The 20,884-nt window shown below is 31.0% G+C and overlaps 2 protein-coding genes across 2 annotated transcripts; one reads left to right on the forward strand and one right to left on the reverse strand.

The window, feature by feature from the left end:
* The first annotated feature begins 5,113 nt into the window (after positions 1–5,113).
* Positions 5,114–9,635, forward strand: LOC120071271 (P-loop containing nucleoside triphosphate hydrolases superfamily protein). Its single transcript, XM_039023445.2, has 10 exons — positions 5,114–6,129; positions 6,211–6,294; positions 6,374–6,535; positions 6,624–6,730; positions 6,814–6,989; positions 7,075–7,239; positions 7,332–7,550; positions 7,673–7,710; positions 7,963–8,090; positions 8,653–9,635. The coding sequence occupies exons 1-10, from the start codon at positions 5,904–5,906 to the stop codon at positions 9,280–9,282; spliced, it is 1,935 nt and encodes a 644-aa protein (XP_038879373.1). The 5' UTR covers positions 5,114–5,903; the 3' UTR covers positions 9,283–9,635.
* A 3,403-nt stretch (positions 9,636–13,038) lies between these two features.
* Positions 13,039–20,259, reverse strand: LOC120072152 (uncharacterized). Its single transcript, XM_039024565.2, has 2 exons — positions 19,658–20,259; positions 13,039–13,393 (listed from the first exon to the last, which is right to left on the reverse strand). Exons 1-2 carry the CDS (start codon positions 20,211–20,213, stop codon positions 13,284–13,286), a joined length of 666 nt encoding a protein of 221 aa, XP_038880493.2. The 5' UTR covers positions 20,214–20,259; the 3' UTR covers positions 13,039–13,283.
* Positions 20,260–20,884: the final 625 nt, after the last annotated feature.

Below are 20,884 nucleotides of genomic sequence, written 5' to 3' on the forward strand. Positions count from 1 at the left end.
ACTAGATTTACATGAAAGACGTTTGTCGTGAATCATCATAATGATCAAGCTCTCCTTTAATGAGAACTTTCTGTTCATTTTCTGCTTTTTCTTTTTAATTATATTTACTCATAGCAAATTATATTTGTTTACTTTTAAAGGTTTTGTCTTCTAAAAGTGCATTTAAACTCTATTTAAGGTTTGAAAAAGCGAAAAAAAAAATCAAAAAGAAAAAGATTTCTTTTTAGTGTTCAACATGTTTTTTTAAGTACAATAAAATAGGGGATTTGAACCATAGATCTCTTAGACGTTAATACATCTATATGTCAGTTGCATTGCTTTATACTCGCTTTAACTTTAGAGGTTAACATATTGCTGGAATTTAATAGGCTAAATTATAGAAAATATCCCTTCCTTTTGTATTGTGTTTCAAAAATATTAAGCTTTCAAAAGTTTCAATAATATCATTAAACTTTGGAAAAAAAAAAACAATAATAATAATTCTAAAACAACTTGGTAATTTTAGATGGAAATCTTAGGTGCTTTGTTTAAAAAATACATCTAGAGTTTCAAAAGTTTAATGAGGACTCTTAAATTAACTTAAAAAAAAGTTTTTTTTTAAAAAAAATACATTTATCATTAATATATGGACGAAAATCGTTAGTACTTCATTTCAAAATTACCATTGAACTTGCAAAGTTGTATTAAAACCATTAACCTTATTTTTAAAAAATTAAAAAATACTCTTACTATTAGTATATAGACGAAAACTGTTTATCTACACCCCATGAATCACCTCTCTCTCCTCTACTTCAAATTTATGGTCTTTCACTTCCCTATTTCTAATATATTTTTTCTAGAATTTGTTCATCAATTATCTTCTTCTTTCATTCATCAATCTCTAAAACTTTCTCATTCTCCTCATTTTTATATCTTTTCTTAAATATCAAAACTTTAAATAAACAAGAAGAGTTCTCTCATTTCCGAACACACACAAACATAAATATAAGAAATTTCAAAAAGTTAAATAGCCAATTTTCTTTGAAGTTATGCCTTGAGTTGAAAAATAGCCGATTTGAAAACAATTCATATTTTTTCATCATTTTTTCCATTTATCCAATTTATACACCAATTTTTCCAACAACCAACATCTTGCAACACACCAAAATTAAAACCTCCATTCGAAACTCAACAAAATATTGAATCACTAAATACAAAAAAAGAAGACCGAAAAAAGAATATCATCTTTGTTCATGGAACCCTCTTTAAATGAGCACAACAAATAAACTAATTTAAACTTAAAAATGGATCAACAAAATCTTCATCACTACAAATTTAGTAATGAACATGTTTTCTTTCTTTTCTATCCTAGTAGTTATCCTCATATTTATGGCCTCAATTCTCACCTGTCTCTTTTTTTATGTATTAAACCCAAAGAATGTATTAACTCATACTCAACTACATATTAACATAAAATGTTATAAAGTTAAGTCTCCAAATCCTTTGATGATTACATTGTTCTTCTCTCTACTTGCTATAGCTTACTTAAGAAGAGAGAGAGAAAAAAAAAGAAAAGAAGTGTTAGATCATATATTGAAGTAGAAGAGAGAGAGAATGGAAGAGGGAGGTGACGGTCATATATTGAAGTAGAAGAGAGAGAGAATGGAAGAGGGAGGTGACCCCTATGGGGCGTAGATAAACAATTTCGTTTCATCTTCTATTTTCTATTTTTTTTTTTAAATCCATGAATGTCCAAACCAACTTAAATCCTAGATAGGTGACTATTATAGATTGAACCAATGACTTCTTAACCTTTTGACAAGGGATGTTCCCTTTTTTACCATTAGGCCAATTCACGATGACGTTTAATTTTGTATTTTCTGTTTGATCAAAGATTAAAAGTATTAACGTAACTTTTAAAAATTCAATGTATTTCTAAAATGAGATTAGATGGTTTTCATCCATATACTAAAGATTAGAGTAATTTTTTATACTTTTTTTTTCAAGTTTAAGAATATTAATTAAACTTTGAAAAGTTTAAAGATATTTTTGAAATAAAGTACCAATTGTTTCCATCCAAAATTAATGGTGATGGTATGTTTGAATTTCACATTTCTTTTTAATGTTAAGGATATTATTGAAACTTATAAAAGTTGAAGGATATTTTTAAAATAAGTACAAAGTTAATAAGTATATCTTATGATTTAGTTGATTTTAAAGGATCTTTTAAAGCTATATCATCCAAATGATGCATTTTTGAGTGAATTAGATTAGAGTTAACAATGTAATTTTAAAAGGATGTTTATTTTAGTATATCAATTAAATGTATGTGGGTTTAATCTTAATTTACAAATATATTGACAACATAATTAGCTCAAACTTAATTCCAATTAAGAGTTTAGAGGTTCAAATCTATCCCCCTCTATTGTTGAAGTAAAAAACAATTCACAAATATTTTGAAGGAAATTATTAAAATCATTTTTAGTTACAATTTTCATATTTTTAGATATTATTTCAAATTTTGGTCAACTTAAAAAAAGTAGATGAATATCTAAATTAAAATTGTTTCTAAAATTTTTGGATTCTTCCATATTCTACCCACTTTGATCAAAATCTTGTGTTGTTGATAAGCTTTGAAGTTGAGATTTGAGAATGATAAAGAAATTGATAAACTTGATATATTTAAAATAAAGATAAAGCTTTTCAATAATACAACATGAAGGGGCACTTTCACTAAAATTTGAAATATTTATTGAAATGTCAAAAATGCCCCTAGACTCAAATCAAAATGTCCTTTCCTTGGTGGTGTTATTTAATATAGCTAGTATATGTTGCTATTATTATTGGTATATATATGAAACAAATTTAGTTATATATCGAAATATTATTGAAAGTGACGACCATAGTTTTTTCCCATATTGAATAATTGAAAAATCAAATACAATATATGATTTTAAAAGCCTTATTTTGGTTAATTTTATGTTTCAAAATCATGTTAGTTTTTCTGTCAAAGAGAATAAGAAAAAAAGAAAAAAGAATCATGTTGGTTTTTGTCAACTACTCTCTCTCTATAAAAGAAAAAACATTTTGATTTTTCAAATTAAAACAATTTTAATTTTGAAATTCCTTTTAAAATTAACACCAAAATCAATTTGATTAAAATTGATTTCAAATAAATTAATTGAATTTTCAATAAAATTCAATTTTAATTTAATTTTTCAAAAAATAAATTTAAATAAAATTGATTTTCTAAATTTGAATTTTCAAAAAATTCAAATTTTCAATTTTAGATGAAATTTATTTAATTAATTAAAATTTTTAATTAGTTCTATTAATTTAATATCAGATATTAAATTAATTAAACATTAATTCCACAATCGAGAATCCCTATTCATGTAATGATATTTAAATCGAATTTAAATATCAACTAATTCTCCAATTTCGTTTAATTCAATAATTAAACAAGTAATTATATCGCATATAATTACTAATTCCCTTAATTCGAATTTGAATGTTTCAAATTAACTCATCACGCTATTCTAAGGTTTATTTAGTTCGTGAGCTAGTAAGAGGACTTAATGGACCTACATATCATGCATGCACTTTCCTCACTCTGTAGATATATTGTGTCCACTCGATATAACCATGATTAGTAAGTTAACCCTTTACAGGTTGTTTGTAATAACGGTTGAGTCAATAGTTGTTGGCGTACCAAGGGGGATCTTTCGATCACTCTGTTAGATCCAAGGCACATCTTTATCAAGCTCTCGAATTATTTTATATTTTAATAGAATATCAGAATTTTTTTTTTCTAAAAAACTAAAAAAATGTACCCTCGAGATTATATGTTGTTCTTAAGTCCCACTGATCCTCTAATGAACAATTTATTTGAGATCCAATCATCAAACCGAGTCCTTTTCATGCCAATGAGAGACTGGGACCCATTGTTCAAGATCCGGAGTCAGCATTTAAGGGAACAATCTCTCTACTATCCCTAAAAGTGGGTAGGAGTGGATTCTGTCTTGCACCCTATGTTCCCAGTTATCTACTCGATCTTACCCTTGAAATGGGATGCTTATTGAACCGGCATTGTTGAGCCAACCCTCACCCATGCAAATCTAAGAATAATCCCGAATAAACAGAAGTTCATAGTTACCTCAGAATTAAGGTCAAGTTATCTAGGTCATCGCTCTGAAATAACAGTCTTAAACAGTAAACAACGTTATAAAGTAAAAATGACTTATTTCTTGGTTCAATCTTATGCAAACTCTTTGCGTAGGATGCTCCCGCTCATGTCACCACATGAATGAATCAGGATCACTTCGTTTATAGCAGCACCTTACAACAAATTGTAACAACTACAGTGTGAGCGACTTTCAATAGTGTTACCAAAATAAGGTACCCAACCTTATTCGTATACTATAGATAATTTTGACTATTGATTCGAACCTGATCCACTCTTATGTCTCCACATAAAGTTCAAGTACTCATGTAATAGTCATGAATCTTAAGTTTATTAGATTTATTTCTAAAACGAAATGAACAATTCATATATTCAATAACTACTTTATTGAATCAAACTACATCTTTATTGATTAACAGAATAAGTTTATTGTTTACAAACTACGAATTTTAGGACATAAAACCCAACAAATCAAATACTAAAAATTGAACCATATTCGCCTTAAATCTACATCAACACAAAACATAAGTTCAATTCTACAAAACAAGTTTCTCTAAAAATCTCGTGCGAACAAGTGTACATTGATGTATTTATAAAAATCTAGAGTTAAAATTGATATAATTATTAATTTAAACTTTAATGATTAAAATTTTCAAAATTTAAGGATATAAATTTATATTTTTTCCGGAGAAAATCTCAGGAGTGAGAAGGAACAGAAAAAAAGCATTATAACCGAAAAGGACATCATTTCACTTTATTTCACTTTTACCCCATCCACTCACCCGCTCCTCACTCAGAGACTCAAACACCCAAAATAATAATAATAATAATAATAATTATTATTATTATTATTATCATTATTAAATTAAACTTTACAGTTCAGGACTTGAATGGATAGATCTTGACCAACTAAAAAGATTCCTTCAGACTCCAACAAAACAACTTTTTTTTGGGGGGGAAATTTAGAAAGAAAAAAAAAACATTTTCTTGTTGGTCATTCTTGTCCCCCTCAACTGCAAGAAATTTTACACAACCTTTCAATCAGAGTTCTTGTGGAGTGTTCAATTATTGAAAGCTTTTGAAAATTTCTCACACCACCCACCTCTGTTTCCCTCACCCACCTACCTTTTTTATTTCCTAATTATTCCCAATATTTCTTAGGTTTTTTCTTTTTCTGTTCATTCTTCTTCTTCTTCTTCTCTGTGATGAGTTTATTCTAGGTCTTGTTCTCTTTTTTCCTCCTTTTTTCTCTTGCTATCTGTACTTCCAAATCCCTTGTCCCAAACCCTTATGTAGCTTTTTAAACTTATTCTTCGAACTTTTTTAATATTGGGTTTTGTGAAGAACTTCCCCATTTCCTTGGATTTGAATCTGTTTTTCCTTTTACCGGTTTTCACTTCTCTTGCTTTTACTCTTTTGACCCTCACATTCCGTTCTATGTTTGTTTGAAGCATTTTCTATTCCCCTGTTTTTGGAGATTTTGTTTTGATGATTAATGTTTGTATTTCTAAGAAATGAACTGTTCTCATTGTAATTCTTTTTGCTGTTTGAAGAACCATTCTTGGTTTGGGTATTTTTCTGTTGAAGAGTAATTTCTGTTGATTTTTTCATTTCTCTGTTCTGTTTAGAAGGAAAGTTGGGTTGGTCTTTGTTTCTTGAATACTGCATTTCTCCATAGAAGGATCAGCTGTTTTTTTTTTTTTTTGTTTTTTCTTGTTCTTCCTGTTTTTTGCCTTCAGTAATGTTCATTTGTGAAGAAAAAGAACAGATCTTATTGTGTTCTGCTACTGTTATGGAGTCAATGAAATCATTATCCCCTGTGGGATCAAACTTGGATTCCTCAAATGCAATACCTCTCACTTCAGTGTCGTCGGATTCGCCGCTGCTCCCATCTGTTTATACAGATGTGAATATTGTATCTGAGCATGAAAATGCTGAGCTCCATGAATCAATACTGAATCTAGAAGGTGAGGGCGTTTGTAATTACTGTTGCAATTACTGTTGGTTATTCATTGTATAAATGGCTGGATTGAGTTAATTATCTCTAGGTGAAATTGAACAATTGAGATTGAAGCTGAGGGCATCCGACGAAAAGCGGAGAGAAGCATTGAATAAAATTTTAGACATTAAAGGTAGTGAAGTAATTAGTGTTGAACTCTAGAATGTAGATGCTTGTTAGATCATAAACTTGATAATTCAACTCTATTTCAGGCAGCATTCGCGTGTTTTGTCGTGTTCGCCCGTTCCTACTGACAGATCGGAGAAGAATTTGTGAGCCCATTTTGTTGGAACAAGATAAGGTCAGGGTTCGGTCGTCAGGAACTAGAAAGGAATTTGAATTTGATAAGATTTTCTCCAAAGAAGCATCCCAAGGTTAGCTTTTATCTAACATTAATGTGTATTTTGATTTAGCTTTGAATTGTAGTTAAAGTTAGATCTTCATTTTTGAAAAAATGAGCAGAGGAAATCTATTCTGAGGTGGAACCAATAATCCAATCTGCTCTCGATGGTCGAAACGTATGTATAATAGCTTATGGTCAAACGGGTACGGGCAAGACATATACCATGGTCAGTAAGGAAAAATTGTTGTAATGTTGAGGAAAATCTGTTGCTCTAGTGTTGGTAATTAATGAAACGTGACAATCGAACAGGATGGCAAAATGGAGCAGCCAGGAATAGTCCCCCGTGCTCTTGAGATGCTCTTTCGTCAAACCTCTAGCGGCGCTTCATCTACTGTGACGTTTTCCATGAGTATGTTGGAGGTTTACATGGGTAGTCTCAGAGACTTGCTGGCCCCAAAAGCAGCCTCAAGAATGTATGAAAGATGGTAAATGCCAGAATTAATCCATATTGCATTGAACTGGTGACCCAATTATTCATTTGCTTACTATGATTGGCTAACTCTACTACAGCAATCTCAACATTCAAACAGATCAAAAGGGATTCGTTGAGATCGAGGGCCTAACAGAAGTCCCGATTCCCGACTTTGAAAAAGCCAGATGGTGGTATAATAAGGGAAGGCGGGTTCGATCTACTTCGTGGACTAATGTTAATGAAACATCTAGCCGATCACACTGGTGCGTTTTTTAGCGAATCAGTACTCCCTAGCTTGTTTTCTGGATTATTTTGGCTTGATAGTTACATTATCTTCTTAGCTTCATATATCTAGCTTAACAAAGGTCACCATCTATCGCTGCGTGGATGCTTCAAAAGCTAAAACTGAGGTAAGCAAACTATGGATGGTGGATCTTGGGGGAAGTGAGAGATTGTTGAAAACTGGTGCGTGTGGTCTAACTCTCGACGAGGGAAGAGCGATAAATCTTTCTCTTTCAGCTTTAGGTGATGTTATTGCAGCTCTAAGGAGGAAGAGGGGCCATGTCCCTTACAGGCAAGTTTTCTGTTAGTGACGTTAGTTTATTGTATCTTTTTCGGCAAATTTTGATGTGTTTCCCTTCGACCGATGAAACTCGTTTTTCTTCTGAGTTCTGTTTTTTGTTACTTTGGTTGCAGAAACAGCAAGCTAACTCAAATACTCAAAGATTCCCTAGGTATTTTCTTTATGACATTGTTCCTTAGATATTGCTTCAGCTTGTGAAAATGTTGGAAAGGAATAAAGGGAAAAGCTGAATCTTTTCGTGATCTAGTTATGAATCCATGATCTCAAACTAATTGAAAGTATCAACAGAAGCAATTTCATTCATTTTATTTTTAAATGAGAAAACAAACACATTTTCCTTCCATATTTTGCATACCCTCTTTTAGATATATCCTCTGAAGTCACTTTTGAACGAATCGTATAGGTGACGGTTCAAAGGTGTTAATGCTTGTGCATTTAAGTCCATGTGAAGAAGACGTTGCAGAGACAGTATGCTCATTAAGTTTTGCAAAGAGAGTACGAGCAATTGAAACGAGTCGAGAACTACAGGAGGTAGAACTCTCAAATTTCTTAGATCCAATTCGATATTCATTTGGTTTTTGATCTATGAAAATTAAGCTTGTAAACATTACTTTCACCCATGAGCTTATTTCTTTTGTTTACTTTTTAAAATATTTTCAAAATAAAAGCCAAAATTTGAAAACTATAAAAAGTAGTTACTATAACTTGTTTTTGCATTTGAAAATTGGCCAAGAATTTAAATCTATTCTTAAAAGATGTGAAAACCACAAAATTATGAGGAAACAAACAAAATTTTTTAAACCAGGAAAATAGAAACAAACTGAGCTTTAGGGCCCATTTGGGTTGACTTAAGAAATATTGTTTTTTAAAAATCTCATTTTTATTTAAATACTTTTGATAAAAACTGATTAAAATACACTTGAAAAATTATTTTGAGTGGTTGTCAAACATCAAACACTCTAATTTCTTCTAAAATGATTTTTTTTTTTTAAATGAAGTACTTGAAAGTGTATTCCAAACACACCCTTAGTAATTCAAATGTGATTTTGCTTGATATTATTCGAAAGTGAGTCCTTTCACCTTTTCAATTTAGGACTTGAAGAAGCAAAGAGAGAAAAGGATTGCAGAGCTGGATGAAAACATGAAGGAAGCTCAAGGGGAATGCCAAAAAGTCAAGAACCAAATACAGAAAGCCGAGTTTCTACTAAGTGAAAACAAGAAACTACTTTCTACCGATCATCATCCATGTGTCGAAACTCCGAAGATGAAGCATATAGCGCCCGGGGAAGATCGGAAGGAAGTCATTGTGACTCCAAGAAAATCTAAAATTCCAAGTAAAAGTATCATTTCCAATTCCTTGCCTCGTTTCATGACTTCTACAATGGCGAGTCGCCAAAGGCAAAGTGCTGCGGAAAACAAAGTAGTGATGGGGAGAGCGAAAAGTTTGAGATTTGGAGCAAGAAGCTCTGTCCAATTCTCGAGTTCCCAATCCATGAGTTACTCAGATTTTCGTATAAGAGCAAGCCTACAATTATCAAATAAGAAATCGCGGTATGTAGAACCCGATACTCTCTCAACCGAAACTCCTCAAGTCAATGTCTCAGAACCGAAAAAAGATACATTGCCATTACCATTGCCACAAAGCAAATTGGTAATTTCATCTGATTCAAACTTGAGAGTTACGCTTTCTCGTCACCGTAGAAGGATGTCTGATCTAATCTAACTGTCGAAGGATGGAGCGAAACTTGTTGGTATATGATTCTTAATAACTTTTTTTTCCCCTTTTTTGTTTGTGCTGATTGGGTGTGGTAGTTTCATTGGCGACTTGCTGTGTGACAATAGAGTTAGCAAAAGAAGAACATAAAGGAAAAAGAGTTTAGGGATGGGGTTCCTTAATTTGACTACTTGGCTGTGTTTGGCTATGGGGATCTGTTGATATTTTTACACGATCCTTGTGTATCTTGCCATTTGTCTAGGTTTTTTTAGTTTGGTTAACATTTTGTTAACATGATATTTGTAACTCCTACAAGGATCATAACTTTCAAATACTTTTACTTGTATGCTTTGTTGGTATAATTAGTTTGCATCTAATGTGTTTGGGGATGCCTTATGGAGAACTCAAAAGAATCTTTTTACTACACAATTTGATTGTGTTTAGTTAAAATTGGCCCATGTGTGACACTAAATCTCTAGCCATGACCTAAAACAAAAAGAAAGTATTTATAGACATAGCGAGAGCGTCAAAATGCTCTAGAATAATGTTGTGACACTTGCAACATTATTCATAGGGTGCTACAACATTTCTCGATGCTTCGCTGATCCTTCATCTTCATAAAAGCGTTAGGCTTTAGGATAGTGTCAAGATGCTTGCCTTTGGCCTTACAACATCATGGAGCATTTAGTAGAGTGATTCTTGGTGCAATAGACAAAATCATTTGTCTTTTTGCCATCTTCAAGTTTGGTTGCCCAAAGAAGCTCTAGTTTACTTTGTTTTGACTTTGATTTAGCCTAAATATTCCAAAACACTTCCTTAGGCTCAATTCTTTGTAAATAGACCATTTAAGCTCATAAAAATTCTTGCAATTAACTTTGGGTCTAAGATAGCTCTTTAATGGAGGTATTAGGCTTTCTTAAATCACTCATTGATCTAAAAGTTTAAGTTGATAGGTGAAGATAGATTTAATATTATATCACTAACAATTCCCTCGTTTGTGGGCTTGAAATACGAAGAAGACCCATGAGTGAAAATGAATATTAATTAGAGAGGGCAAAAATGCACACTCTGGTATTAAGCTTAAGCTGATAGGTGAAGATAGATTTAATATTATATCACTAATAAACTTAGACAAAGTCCCTCTCTGAGAATGAAAATAAAATCTAAAAGCCAAATATTAAGTTACTTTACACGAAATGAAATAAAAGAAAAGAGGAACTCAGGAGGTTTTTAGTTTTACTAGTTAAGAACACGTGCATGTGGTTAAAAGTTTTTAAAACATAAATTTTAAAGATGAAATTTGAATATTGAATGAAATATCTCTCATTTATTTTAAGTAGTAAACATTTAACATGATTTTACAAAATAATAAAAGAAATAGTGGATATAGTTATATATAATATGTTATAAACTACATAAACTACATAATATAAGTTATTAATAAATTGTTTTATCTTCTTAAAACTAAACAAACAAAATTTGTATAGATACACCTATTTGGATTCAATACTACAAATAAAAACATTCAATATCAACAAAAATATTTGTTTAAATACATAAGCTAGTTCCTATTGGAAAAAAAAATTCAAAGTGTATTCAATCTAAATTTCTCCAAATTTAGACTGTGAAAACAAAACTCTTTGATTTTAAGTTGTTCATGAAATCTTCAAAATATATTAAAGAAAAGACACACAAAATAATACACACACAAAAAAAGTATAAACTGTATATATCAAAATAAAACAATAAACCAAATTTATAAAAATTATTGATTGTATTTTAAATCCAGACACGCCACAATAGATAAGAAACAATACTAAGAAAAGGAAAAAGAAAAGAAAACAATACTAAGAAAAGGAAAAAGAAAAGAAAGAGAAAAAAATGGATGATACCTTATTTTATAATACATTTCACATCTTGAAAAAACTTTTGTGATTAAAAACAAACATAGTACCTATTTAATCTCAACTCCTTATTTTTTCTCAAATAATTTCTCTGCCCCTTTTGAACAGAATCCCAACTAACTGTTTATTATTTTTTTCAAATAACTTCCTCACTCATTTTCAACAAAACTGAATTCATGTAATTTGAACTCCATAACATTCTAATTCCAACCAAAAAAATCAAAATTTGAAGACCATATATTTGTTGCCCACGAGATGTATTAAACATCGAGGTGCTTGTTACGAAATCGACAATTAAAGAACACAAAAAAGAACGTAGAGATAGAGAAGATCGACACACAGATATACATGGTTCACTAACAGCTACGTCCACGGACAGAGGGAGAATTGTATTATTAGAGAGAATGTTTTAAAAAAATTACATCATAACGACGCCTCTATATAGCGCACTACTCTAAACCCTAAGGTCATAATCGTAAATAACTACAAATAAATAAATATGCTGAATACGAATTTTGAATAGGTTTCGGAGGTCTGTATTTGGTTGTTCGAAGCACCAATAAACAGATTCAACGCATTTCAAAATGCTCATATGCAAGTTCAACATTTAAATCATGTGTTAGAAAAAGTTTCACAATTTGAATAGAAAAAGGATCAAATAAACCAACAATGAAAAAAAAAAGTTTAGTTTCCTTTCTCACGTCTATATTTTTTTTTTTCATGTAATGCAATAAAAAAGTTTTTTTTTTTAAAAAAAACATTCTTTGCTCATTAATCCCCTCAATTCTTCTGTCTTAAACCAGGGGGAAAAACAAGGGCATATGGGAAAATATGCAATACATTTAAAATATTGAAAAAAAAAAAAAAGAAAAGAAACAATCCTAAAAAAGAACACATTTCAATAAACAATAGATGTAAAACGATACTAAAAAGTAAAAGAAAAGAAAGAAAAAAAATGGATGACACCTCATTTGACAATACATTTCAAATTTTGAAAAAAAAAATAGTGATTAAAAATAAATGTATATCAAAATAAATTGAATTTCTCGAATAAATAAAATTATTTAGATATAATATCTTGTTTTCAAAATTTGAATGTTCATAGAATATAAAAATAATAAACAAACTCAACTATATCTCTCTAAATTTTACTTCAATACTTAAAAATAAAATTCTTAATGATTAAAGAAAGACACACAAAGAATTAAAAAAAAAAAAATCACAATCAATATTGTTCCAACTTCCAACACAAATAAACTTACATATCAAAATAAAACAATAAAATAAATTTATAAAATTGTTGATTGTATTTCAAATCAAGACACATCATAAAATTAAAAGATGAAAAAATACTCATAAAAGAAAATAGAGAAAAGAAAGAGAGAGAAAGGTAAATGACATATCTTATTTGTGTCCATTTTTCTTTTTTAAAAAATCCCCAATGATTAAGAGGCCGACAGAATAAAAAAAAAAAAAAAAAAATATGGGACGTTTTAGTGCAAGATTCATCATAATATACTTAAAATAATAAAAAGTCGAATTATAAAAAATATAAGTGACATACCTTCTACCATAGAATTCCATTGGAAGGATTGATATGTTTATGGAGCATTCCAATGCAAGATTCATCATAATATGCTTGAAAAGATGAAAAATTGAAACTAAAAAGAATATAGAGACATACATTCTTACGTTTTTCACTACCAAAGGTGTTCTACAATAGAATTTCACTGAAAGAATTGAGAGAAGATCGAGGATTGATATGTTTTTCACTATCTCATGTGAACATTTGAAAATAGATGAAAAATAGGAACAAAAAAATATAGATGACATACATTCTTACGTTTTTCGCTACCAAAAGTATTCTACAATAGAATTCTATTGGAAGGACTGAGATAGAATCGCTAATACATTTTTCACCGTCTCATGTGAAAAATTGAAAATAGATGAAAAATAAGAAAAAAATAAAAACTATAGATGGCATACATTTTGCATTTTTCACTTAAAAATGTGTTCTACCATAGATTTCCATCGGAAGGATTGATACATTGAGGCATTCCAATACAAGATTCATTAGAATACGCTTGAAAAGATGAAAAATCGAAACTAAAAAAAAATATAGATGACATACCTTCTTACATTTTTCATGTAAAAAATTGTATTGTAGACTTTTAGGTAGTTATTCATGCTTGAGTGAAAAGGTGTATCCTGAGTTGCTATTAAACAGAAGTTGAAGGCAAAATAAGAATATATACCTAAATATGAAGGATAAAATGAAGTGTTAAAGATTCTTCCTATTTTGTCCCTTTTAATATAGTAATAGATTAAACATATGATCTAGTTTAGTAGTTTTTGCGTCACTGACGTTTTGATAAATGATATAACAATTATGCTTGGGTAAATGAGCACACAATTTAGTTTTGATAAATCGAATTTATCATTAATTTTTATGCATTTATTTAAATATAATATTATTGAATAAGTATATGATCGTCTCTTATAGAATTATGATAACATTCTTAAAACTAAACTCAAAATTTTAAAACATCACCAGTGTGTTTGTAATTTCATTGAAGTTGTGATTTAGTCAATTGTAATAATCATTATTAAATTTTTAGTACGTCACAATTTAAGCCATAGAGTTTAAAATTACCATGTTAGCATTATCCTGCATTCGTTGCCGAAAAACTTCCTGCACTTTGTCAGCAATGCGATTCTAAACAAAGTGGACTATACTCTTACAACTCTCCTCAACGAGTTGCAGACATACCAATCCTTACTGAAAAGTAAGAAGAGGATGGGAGGTGAGGCAAATGTTGCCTCGTCTTCAAAGCAGTTCCATCAAGATTCGGCCTCAGGAACGAAGTCTCCACATAAAGTCCAAGTACTAATGTAACAGTCATGAATCTTAATCGATTGGATTTAGTGCAATTTACCTATTCAATAACAGTTTTATTGAATAAAACCTTAATAACATCTATATTGCAAATAGAATATGTTTAATTTTACAAACTGCGAGTTTTAGAACATACAACCCAACATTTGGGATATAGTCATGCAAGATGGAATTCACTCCTACTCATTTTAGGGTTAGCAGATAGGTTATTCTCTTAAGTGCTGACCCCTAGTCTTGAACAAAGGAGCCCGAACCTCTCTATAACTGAGAAGGATTCGGTTTATTGCCAGGATTATAAACCAATTATTCATTAGTGGATCAGTGGAGACTTGGTGTCCTAAATCTCTTGTAATCTCGTAGTTTGTAAACATTGTATAAACAAGTTGTTATTAATAAAATAATTATTATTTTATAAGCATATATTCAATCCAATAAACTAAAGATCCTAAGTTATTTTATGTAATTTAAACAAGTATGTAGAGATATACAGGTGGACCTTGTTTAAATAATAACCTAAACAGTCTGTAGTAGATGGATAAGGTTGGATACCTTATCCTAGTGACACTACGGATACGACCTGCTTTGTAGGTGTTACAAGTGTTGTAAAGTGCTACAATGATCTGATCCTAATCATTCATGTAGAGACACGTGAGCAGAGATGTCCTATACAAAGAGTTTGTATAAGACCGGACCATGAAATAGTTAGTCTCATTATATAACGTCGTTAATAATGTAGAGACTGACTTACCTGAATCCTGAATGAGTTGTGAACTCCTGCTTATGAAGGCGGTCCTTTGATTTGTATAGGTGAGAGTGGCCAGATTGCCAACTTAATAAGCCTACCATTTTGGGGATTCGTCTGACTTAATAAGCCTAAACAAGATAGAATTTACTCCTTCCCCGATGATGGGGCAAGTAGATAAATTGCTCTCTTAAGGGCTGATTTTGGGACTTGAACATAGTGGTCACACCTCTCCTGGCCCGAGAGGGACTTAGTCATAGTTGGACTATGACTTATGTTAGAGGAATTGGTGGTACTTAAGAAGTTAGATGTAACTATAGGGGCAAAATGGTAATTTTGGCCCAACTATACTTACGAACAATTTGTGAAGGGTCATCTCACTGTTGATTGGTTATATCCAATGGATACAGAAATTTATCTATAGTGCGAAGAGTGCAACTGTCGGTCTTTAGTGGAATGACCGACAGTTAATGGATGTTGGGTAATTTAATTAAAGAGTTTATTAGGCTGGTCCTTCAACAAGAGTTGTTTTCAACAAAAGTTGTTGATACAACTGGTCTACCACATCCTTCTCAAGAATTGAGTATGCCTCGACGTAGTGGGAGGGTTGTTCAATAGCCTAATCGGTACATGGGTTTGGCAGAAACTCAAGTCTTCATACTTGATGATGACTTGAAGGATCCATTGACTTTTAAACAATCAATGGAAGATGTAAATCGAGACCAATGGATAAAATAAATGGACCTTGAAATAGAGTCTATGTACTTCAATCCAATCTGGGAACTTGTAAATCAATTAGATGGGGTAAAACCTATTGGTTGCAAATGGATCTACAAGAGAAAACAAGACCAAGCTAGTAAGGTACATACCTACAAAGCTAGATTCATGGCAAAAGAATTTACCCAAAGAGAGGGGGTGGACTATGAAGAAACCTTCTCTCCAGTTGTCATGATCAAGTCTATTAGAATACTCTTATCCATGCTGCTATGATTATGAAATATGGAAAATGGATGTCAAAATGGCCTTTCTGAATGGTTATCTTGAAGAGAGTATCTACATGTCTCAACTAAAGGGGTTCATTGAACAGGGTCAACAGCAAAAGGTTTGAAAGCTTAAAAGATCCATTTATGGGTTAAAACCAAGCATCTCGATCCTGGAATATAAGATTTGATATTGCAATAGAATCTTATAGCTTTGAACAAAATGTTGATGAACCTTGTGTTTACAAGAAAATTGCCAACAAGACTATAGCTTTTCTAGTACTATATGTTGATGATATCCTACTCATTGGGAATGAGTAGGTTTTTTTTTGTTAACGTTAAGAGATGACTAGCTTCGCAATTTCAAATGAAAGATTTAGGAGATGCACAATATGTTTTTGAAATCCAAAGAATTCAGAATCGCAAGAATAGAACTCTAGCATTATCTCAAGCATTTTATATAGGTAAGAAGTTGTCTAGATATAAAATGCAAAATTTCAAAAGAGGTTTATTACCTTTTCGACATGGAGTTCATCTGTCTTAAGGAATAGTATCCTAAAACACCTCAAGAAGTTGAGGCTATGAAAATAATTCCTTATGCATCAGCAGTCAGGAGTTTGATGAATGCCATGTTGTGTATACGTCTAGAGATATGCTATGTGGTTGGAATAGTCAGCAGATTTCAGTTCATTCCTAGATATAGTCATTGGACTACCATTAAAAATATCCTCAAGTGTCTTCGGAGAACGAGAAACTATATGTTCGTGTATGGTTCTAAAGATCTGATCCTTACTAGATACATTGATTCTGATTTTCAGACCGATGTGGATTCCAGGAAATCTACTTTGGGATTAGTATTCACTCTAAATGAATGATCTATAGTATGGAGGAGTATAAAGTAAAGTTGTATTGTTGACTTCACCATGGAAGCAGAATATGTAGTTGCATGTGAAGCAGCCAAAGAAGCAATATGGCTTAGAAAGTTCTTGACCAATTTGAAAATAGTTCCAAATATGCATCTACCAATCACCCTTTATTGTGATAACAGTGGAGCAATTTCTAACTCAAAAGAACCAAGAAGCCATAAGCACGGAAAACACATCGAGCACAAGTACCATCTCATCAGGGAGATTGTACACTAAGGAGACGTGATTGTCATGCAAATAGCCTCCGAAGACAATTTAGCTAATCCATTTACAAAGACCCTCACGATTAAAGTGTTTGAAGGTCACCTAATCGGACTAGGACTACGAGCTTCATAAATATAGGGCAAGTAGAAGAATTCATGGGTATATAGATGCCCTAGTTTATTGTATTTATTTATTCTCTCATACTCAACATTGTATATAATTGTATATATGTAAAAACCCACTAGAATTTTAGTCCAAGTGGGTGTTTGTTGGGTTGTATGTCCTAAAACTCGCAATTTAATATTAAACATATTCTATTTACAATAAAGATGTTATTGAGATTTATTCAATAAAACTGTTATTGAATATGTAAGTTTTACTTGTAAAACCTAAATCCAAGAAACTAACGAACCCCTGGCTATAATATGAATACTTGAACCTTATATGGAGACATAAAAAAGGATCTGGCTTTGAGTATATAGCCAAAATGGTCTATAAGTATAAGGATAGGGTTGGATACCTTATCCTGGGGGACACTATGGATGCTTGTATTAGATACAAACGATGTGATCCCAAAGTCGTTTATGTGAGGCATGCGAGTGGAGGCATCCTATGCAAAAGATGTTTGCATAAGACCAGACCACGAAAGAGTCACTTTTCTTTATAACACTGTTTACTGTTAGAACTGGCTATTTCAATTCGATGACCTAAGGCAACTAGATCTCAATCCTAAGCTAACTATGAACTCCTATTTATTTGAGATTATCTTTTAATCTGCATGGGTGAGAGTGGCTCAACATCGCCGCTCAATAAGCCTCCCATTTTAGAAGTAAGACCAGGTAGATAGCTGGGAACATAGTCCCGCGAGATGGAATTCACTCCTACCCATTTTAGGATTAACAAATAGGTTGTTCCCTTAAGTACTGGCTCCTAGTCTTAAACAAAGGGGCCATGCCCTCTCTATGACTGAAAGGGACTCGGTTTATTAGTAGGACCATAAATCAATTGTTCATTAGTGGATCAGTGGAGACTTAAGGAACAAGATGTATTATAGGGGTAAAACGATAATTTTGACCCAACTGTAAATATGAACGACCCTTGAAGGATCGACTTACTGATTATGGTTAAATCAAGTGGATAGAAATATATTTAAAGTAAGGAGAGTGCAACTACTGGGCTTTAGTGGAGTGTCCCTGTAGTTAACAAATATTGAATGATTCGATTAAAAGAGTTTGACTAGTTAATCTCAAATCATTATAACTCATGATCTGTAGGTCCATTAGATCTCTCTACTAGCTCATAAATGGATTAAACCTTAGAATAGCATGTTGAGAGAATTTGAAATATTCAAATTCGATTTATTATTGTATTAGATATAATTAATTTTTAATTATCGAATTAAACACAAAGTTTTTTTAGAGATGAAAATATTTAAATATGATATAAATATTTTAGTGGTTTATTTTGAATTAGGTGTTTTATTAATTTAATATTTGATATTGAATTAATTTCAAATTAATTAATTAACTAATTTTTTTAGTTAATTATTTATCAAATTAATATTCAATTTTAATTTAATTTTCTACAAATCAAATTATAACAAATTGATTTTAAATATTTTGAATTTTCATAAAAACAAAAATTAAAAAAAAATTAAATTAGTAGACATTTATGATTTTTAAAAAGTTAATATATCTATTATTTATATTATATTTACGTAAGTGACATTTTGTTGACTACTTTTTACGTTTAATGGATTTTTTTTACGATACAAATGTCGATATCGAACCATGTAAACATGAAAATATCGACATGTCGATGAAAATTTAATATTATGAAATCAATAGATAGACCTTACAACAATTTTAGCCTAAATAAACCCAACCTCTACATCGCCACTTTTTTTCTAAATATGTTCATGTAATTAATGGATTAACTATTAAGCAACTAGATGGTATTAAATTTTTATTAACCTGTCGACATTTCTATCGATATTTCCATATCAACATTTCCACAGATGAGTCTTAATTCTCATCGATAAGAGTGAATCAACATTTTCATATATTATTCTATAAAAGAATTCATAAACATAAAAATAATGGTTAAACTACAAATTAGTAAAAAATTAGAATTTAGTTTCGAATGGTTTTAAGAGTTAAAATTTAGACTTGCGGTTTGATAAAGCTCATAAATAGTCCCTATGGTTTGATAAACCTTCATAAATAGAGGAAGATTTTATCATACCGTAAATTCTAATTATAAAGCATAGAGACTAAATACTTTCTCCAAATCATAAGAACCAAATTTGTAAATTAACAAAAAAAATAAATAAATAAACAAAAAGCCAATCATGAATATATTATATAAATGATAAACAGAGTAAGTTGTTTAAATAATAAAATATTTATATATTTACTTAATTTATTTAGTTTTTATATATTTTTTTTAGAAATGGACATTGTATCGATACTTCGATTGACATTTTCATAAAATTGTGGCCTCACGATTCTATTAGCATCGACATTTTAAACATTGGCAACTGAATTTTATAACTCAACGAGAACCGAACCCAAGGAAAGTTATGAATTCAATTGATCATTTCCTTATCTTGCAACAATGAATAATGTTTCTTTAACGTTTATGGTCAGAAGCATTAGACATTTATTCATGATTTAATATTAAATTGTAAAGTACAACTTTGTTATTAGGTCTACCCAACACGATTCAAATACCTTTTGATAAATCTGAGCTATCTTTTATTGAGCCAACCTTGAGAATGGAGCGAGTAGGCTTTAAGGAAGCATCATATCCATTATCAAAATCGAAGGATTTTGACTTCTTTGTTCCTTTTTTCTTCCTCCTTTCCCTCATAATAGAATCAATATCCTCAACTGTTTCATTGATACTAACCATTTTCTTTGGAGCTCGTTTTGTTGTAGAAGGCAATGATCCATCATTATTCTTATCAATTTCTTTACTCAAATCGAGCTCCTTTGGTTCATTGGGATGATTGTTCGTGAGAGACGAACTAGAATGATTTGAATTCAAGGTAGTTATGAGCTCTTGGGATTCCTTCGATTTTTTGAGATCATCGTTCGTAAGAGATGAAGCAGAATGATCTAAACTCAAGGTAGTTGTGAGCTCTTGGGATGAAGTGTTTGATTCATGCGACACCAGGTTTCCAAGAATAACAGTTTCTTGGGCTTTAGATGATATGACTTTCATAATGAAATGGAAGATTTGGTAAAATATATCGAAGAATTGGAACTTGGATCCTTGATTGTCCATTGCAATATTTTGGAGGGAAGGGGAGTTGGATTAAAAGAAAATGTTGCGTGAAAGGGTAGAAAAATGAAGAGGAAATTTGGATGAGTTTGCAACAAATGCATATATACTTTACTTGTTGAAGAGAATACAGGTAATAGAGAATAATTTGTACCTTAAAAGGATGCAACCTTAGCCCCAAAGATTTTGTTTTCCCATGAATCTATCTATCCAAAAGACAATTGATCGACAAGAATTTCAAATAAATTTACTTCAAACTTTGATTTGTATTGGTTTCAATATAGTATAATGAATACAATCTCTAATATATAATTGTTTGATACTTTCTCTCAAACGTTGAAAGAAGTTTTAATCTTCCAAATCTCTTTTGGAGTTTCAGTTTCAAAAATTTGAGGAACTTAAAAGAAGCTTTTGTCTTCAAAGTCTTAAGTCTTAAAAGAGTTATAATTTTTAAATCTTTAAGCTTGTCTTCAGAATCTTGAGTCTTCTATTCTCTTCTTCTAAACCCCCCTCAAAATGAAGCATAAGACATTATGTGGCTTGAGCCCATTTCTCTTTTTGGGCCCATCATTTGGATTTAGGCTTGGGCAAACACTAGACATGGACAAAATCCATTCTTATGGGCCTTAATTGGTTTGAATCTTCGGCCCCATCAACTTAATTTACGCAAGCTC

The sequence above is a fragment of the Benincasa hispida genome, chromosome 2, assembly GCF_027475165.1.
Source record: "Benincasa hispida cultivar pf3 chromosome 2, pf3_genome.v1.1, whole genome shotgun sequence".
In the NCBI taxonomy this organism is placed as follows: domain Eukaryota; kingdom Viridiplantae; phylum Streptophyta; class Magnoliopsida; order Cucurbitales; family Cucurbitaceae; genus Benincasa; species Benincasa hispida.

Coding starts and splice junctions, on each gene's coding strand:
- LOC120071271 (XM_039023445.2), top strand. CDS start 5,904: ATGTTCATTTGTGAAGAAAAAGAACAGATCTTATTGTGTTCTGCTACT. Junction 7,711..7,962: donor AATACTCAAAGATTCCCTAG/GTATTTTCTTTA, acceptor CGAATCGTATAG/GTGACGGTTCAAAGGTGTTA. Junction 8,091..8,652: donor CGAGTCGAGAACTACAGGAG/GTAGAACTCTCA, acceptor TTTTCAATTTAG/GACTTGAAGAAGCAAAGAGA.
- LOC120072152 (XM_039024565.2), bottom strand. CDS start 20,213: ATGGACAATCAAGGATCCAAGTTCCAATTCTTCGATATATTTTACCAA. Junction 13,394..19,657: donor TAGCTCAGATTTATCAAAAG/GTATTTGAATCG, acceptor TCTGTTTAATAG/CAACTCAGGATACACCTTTT.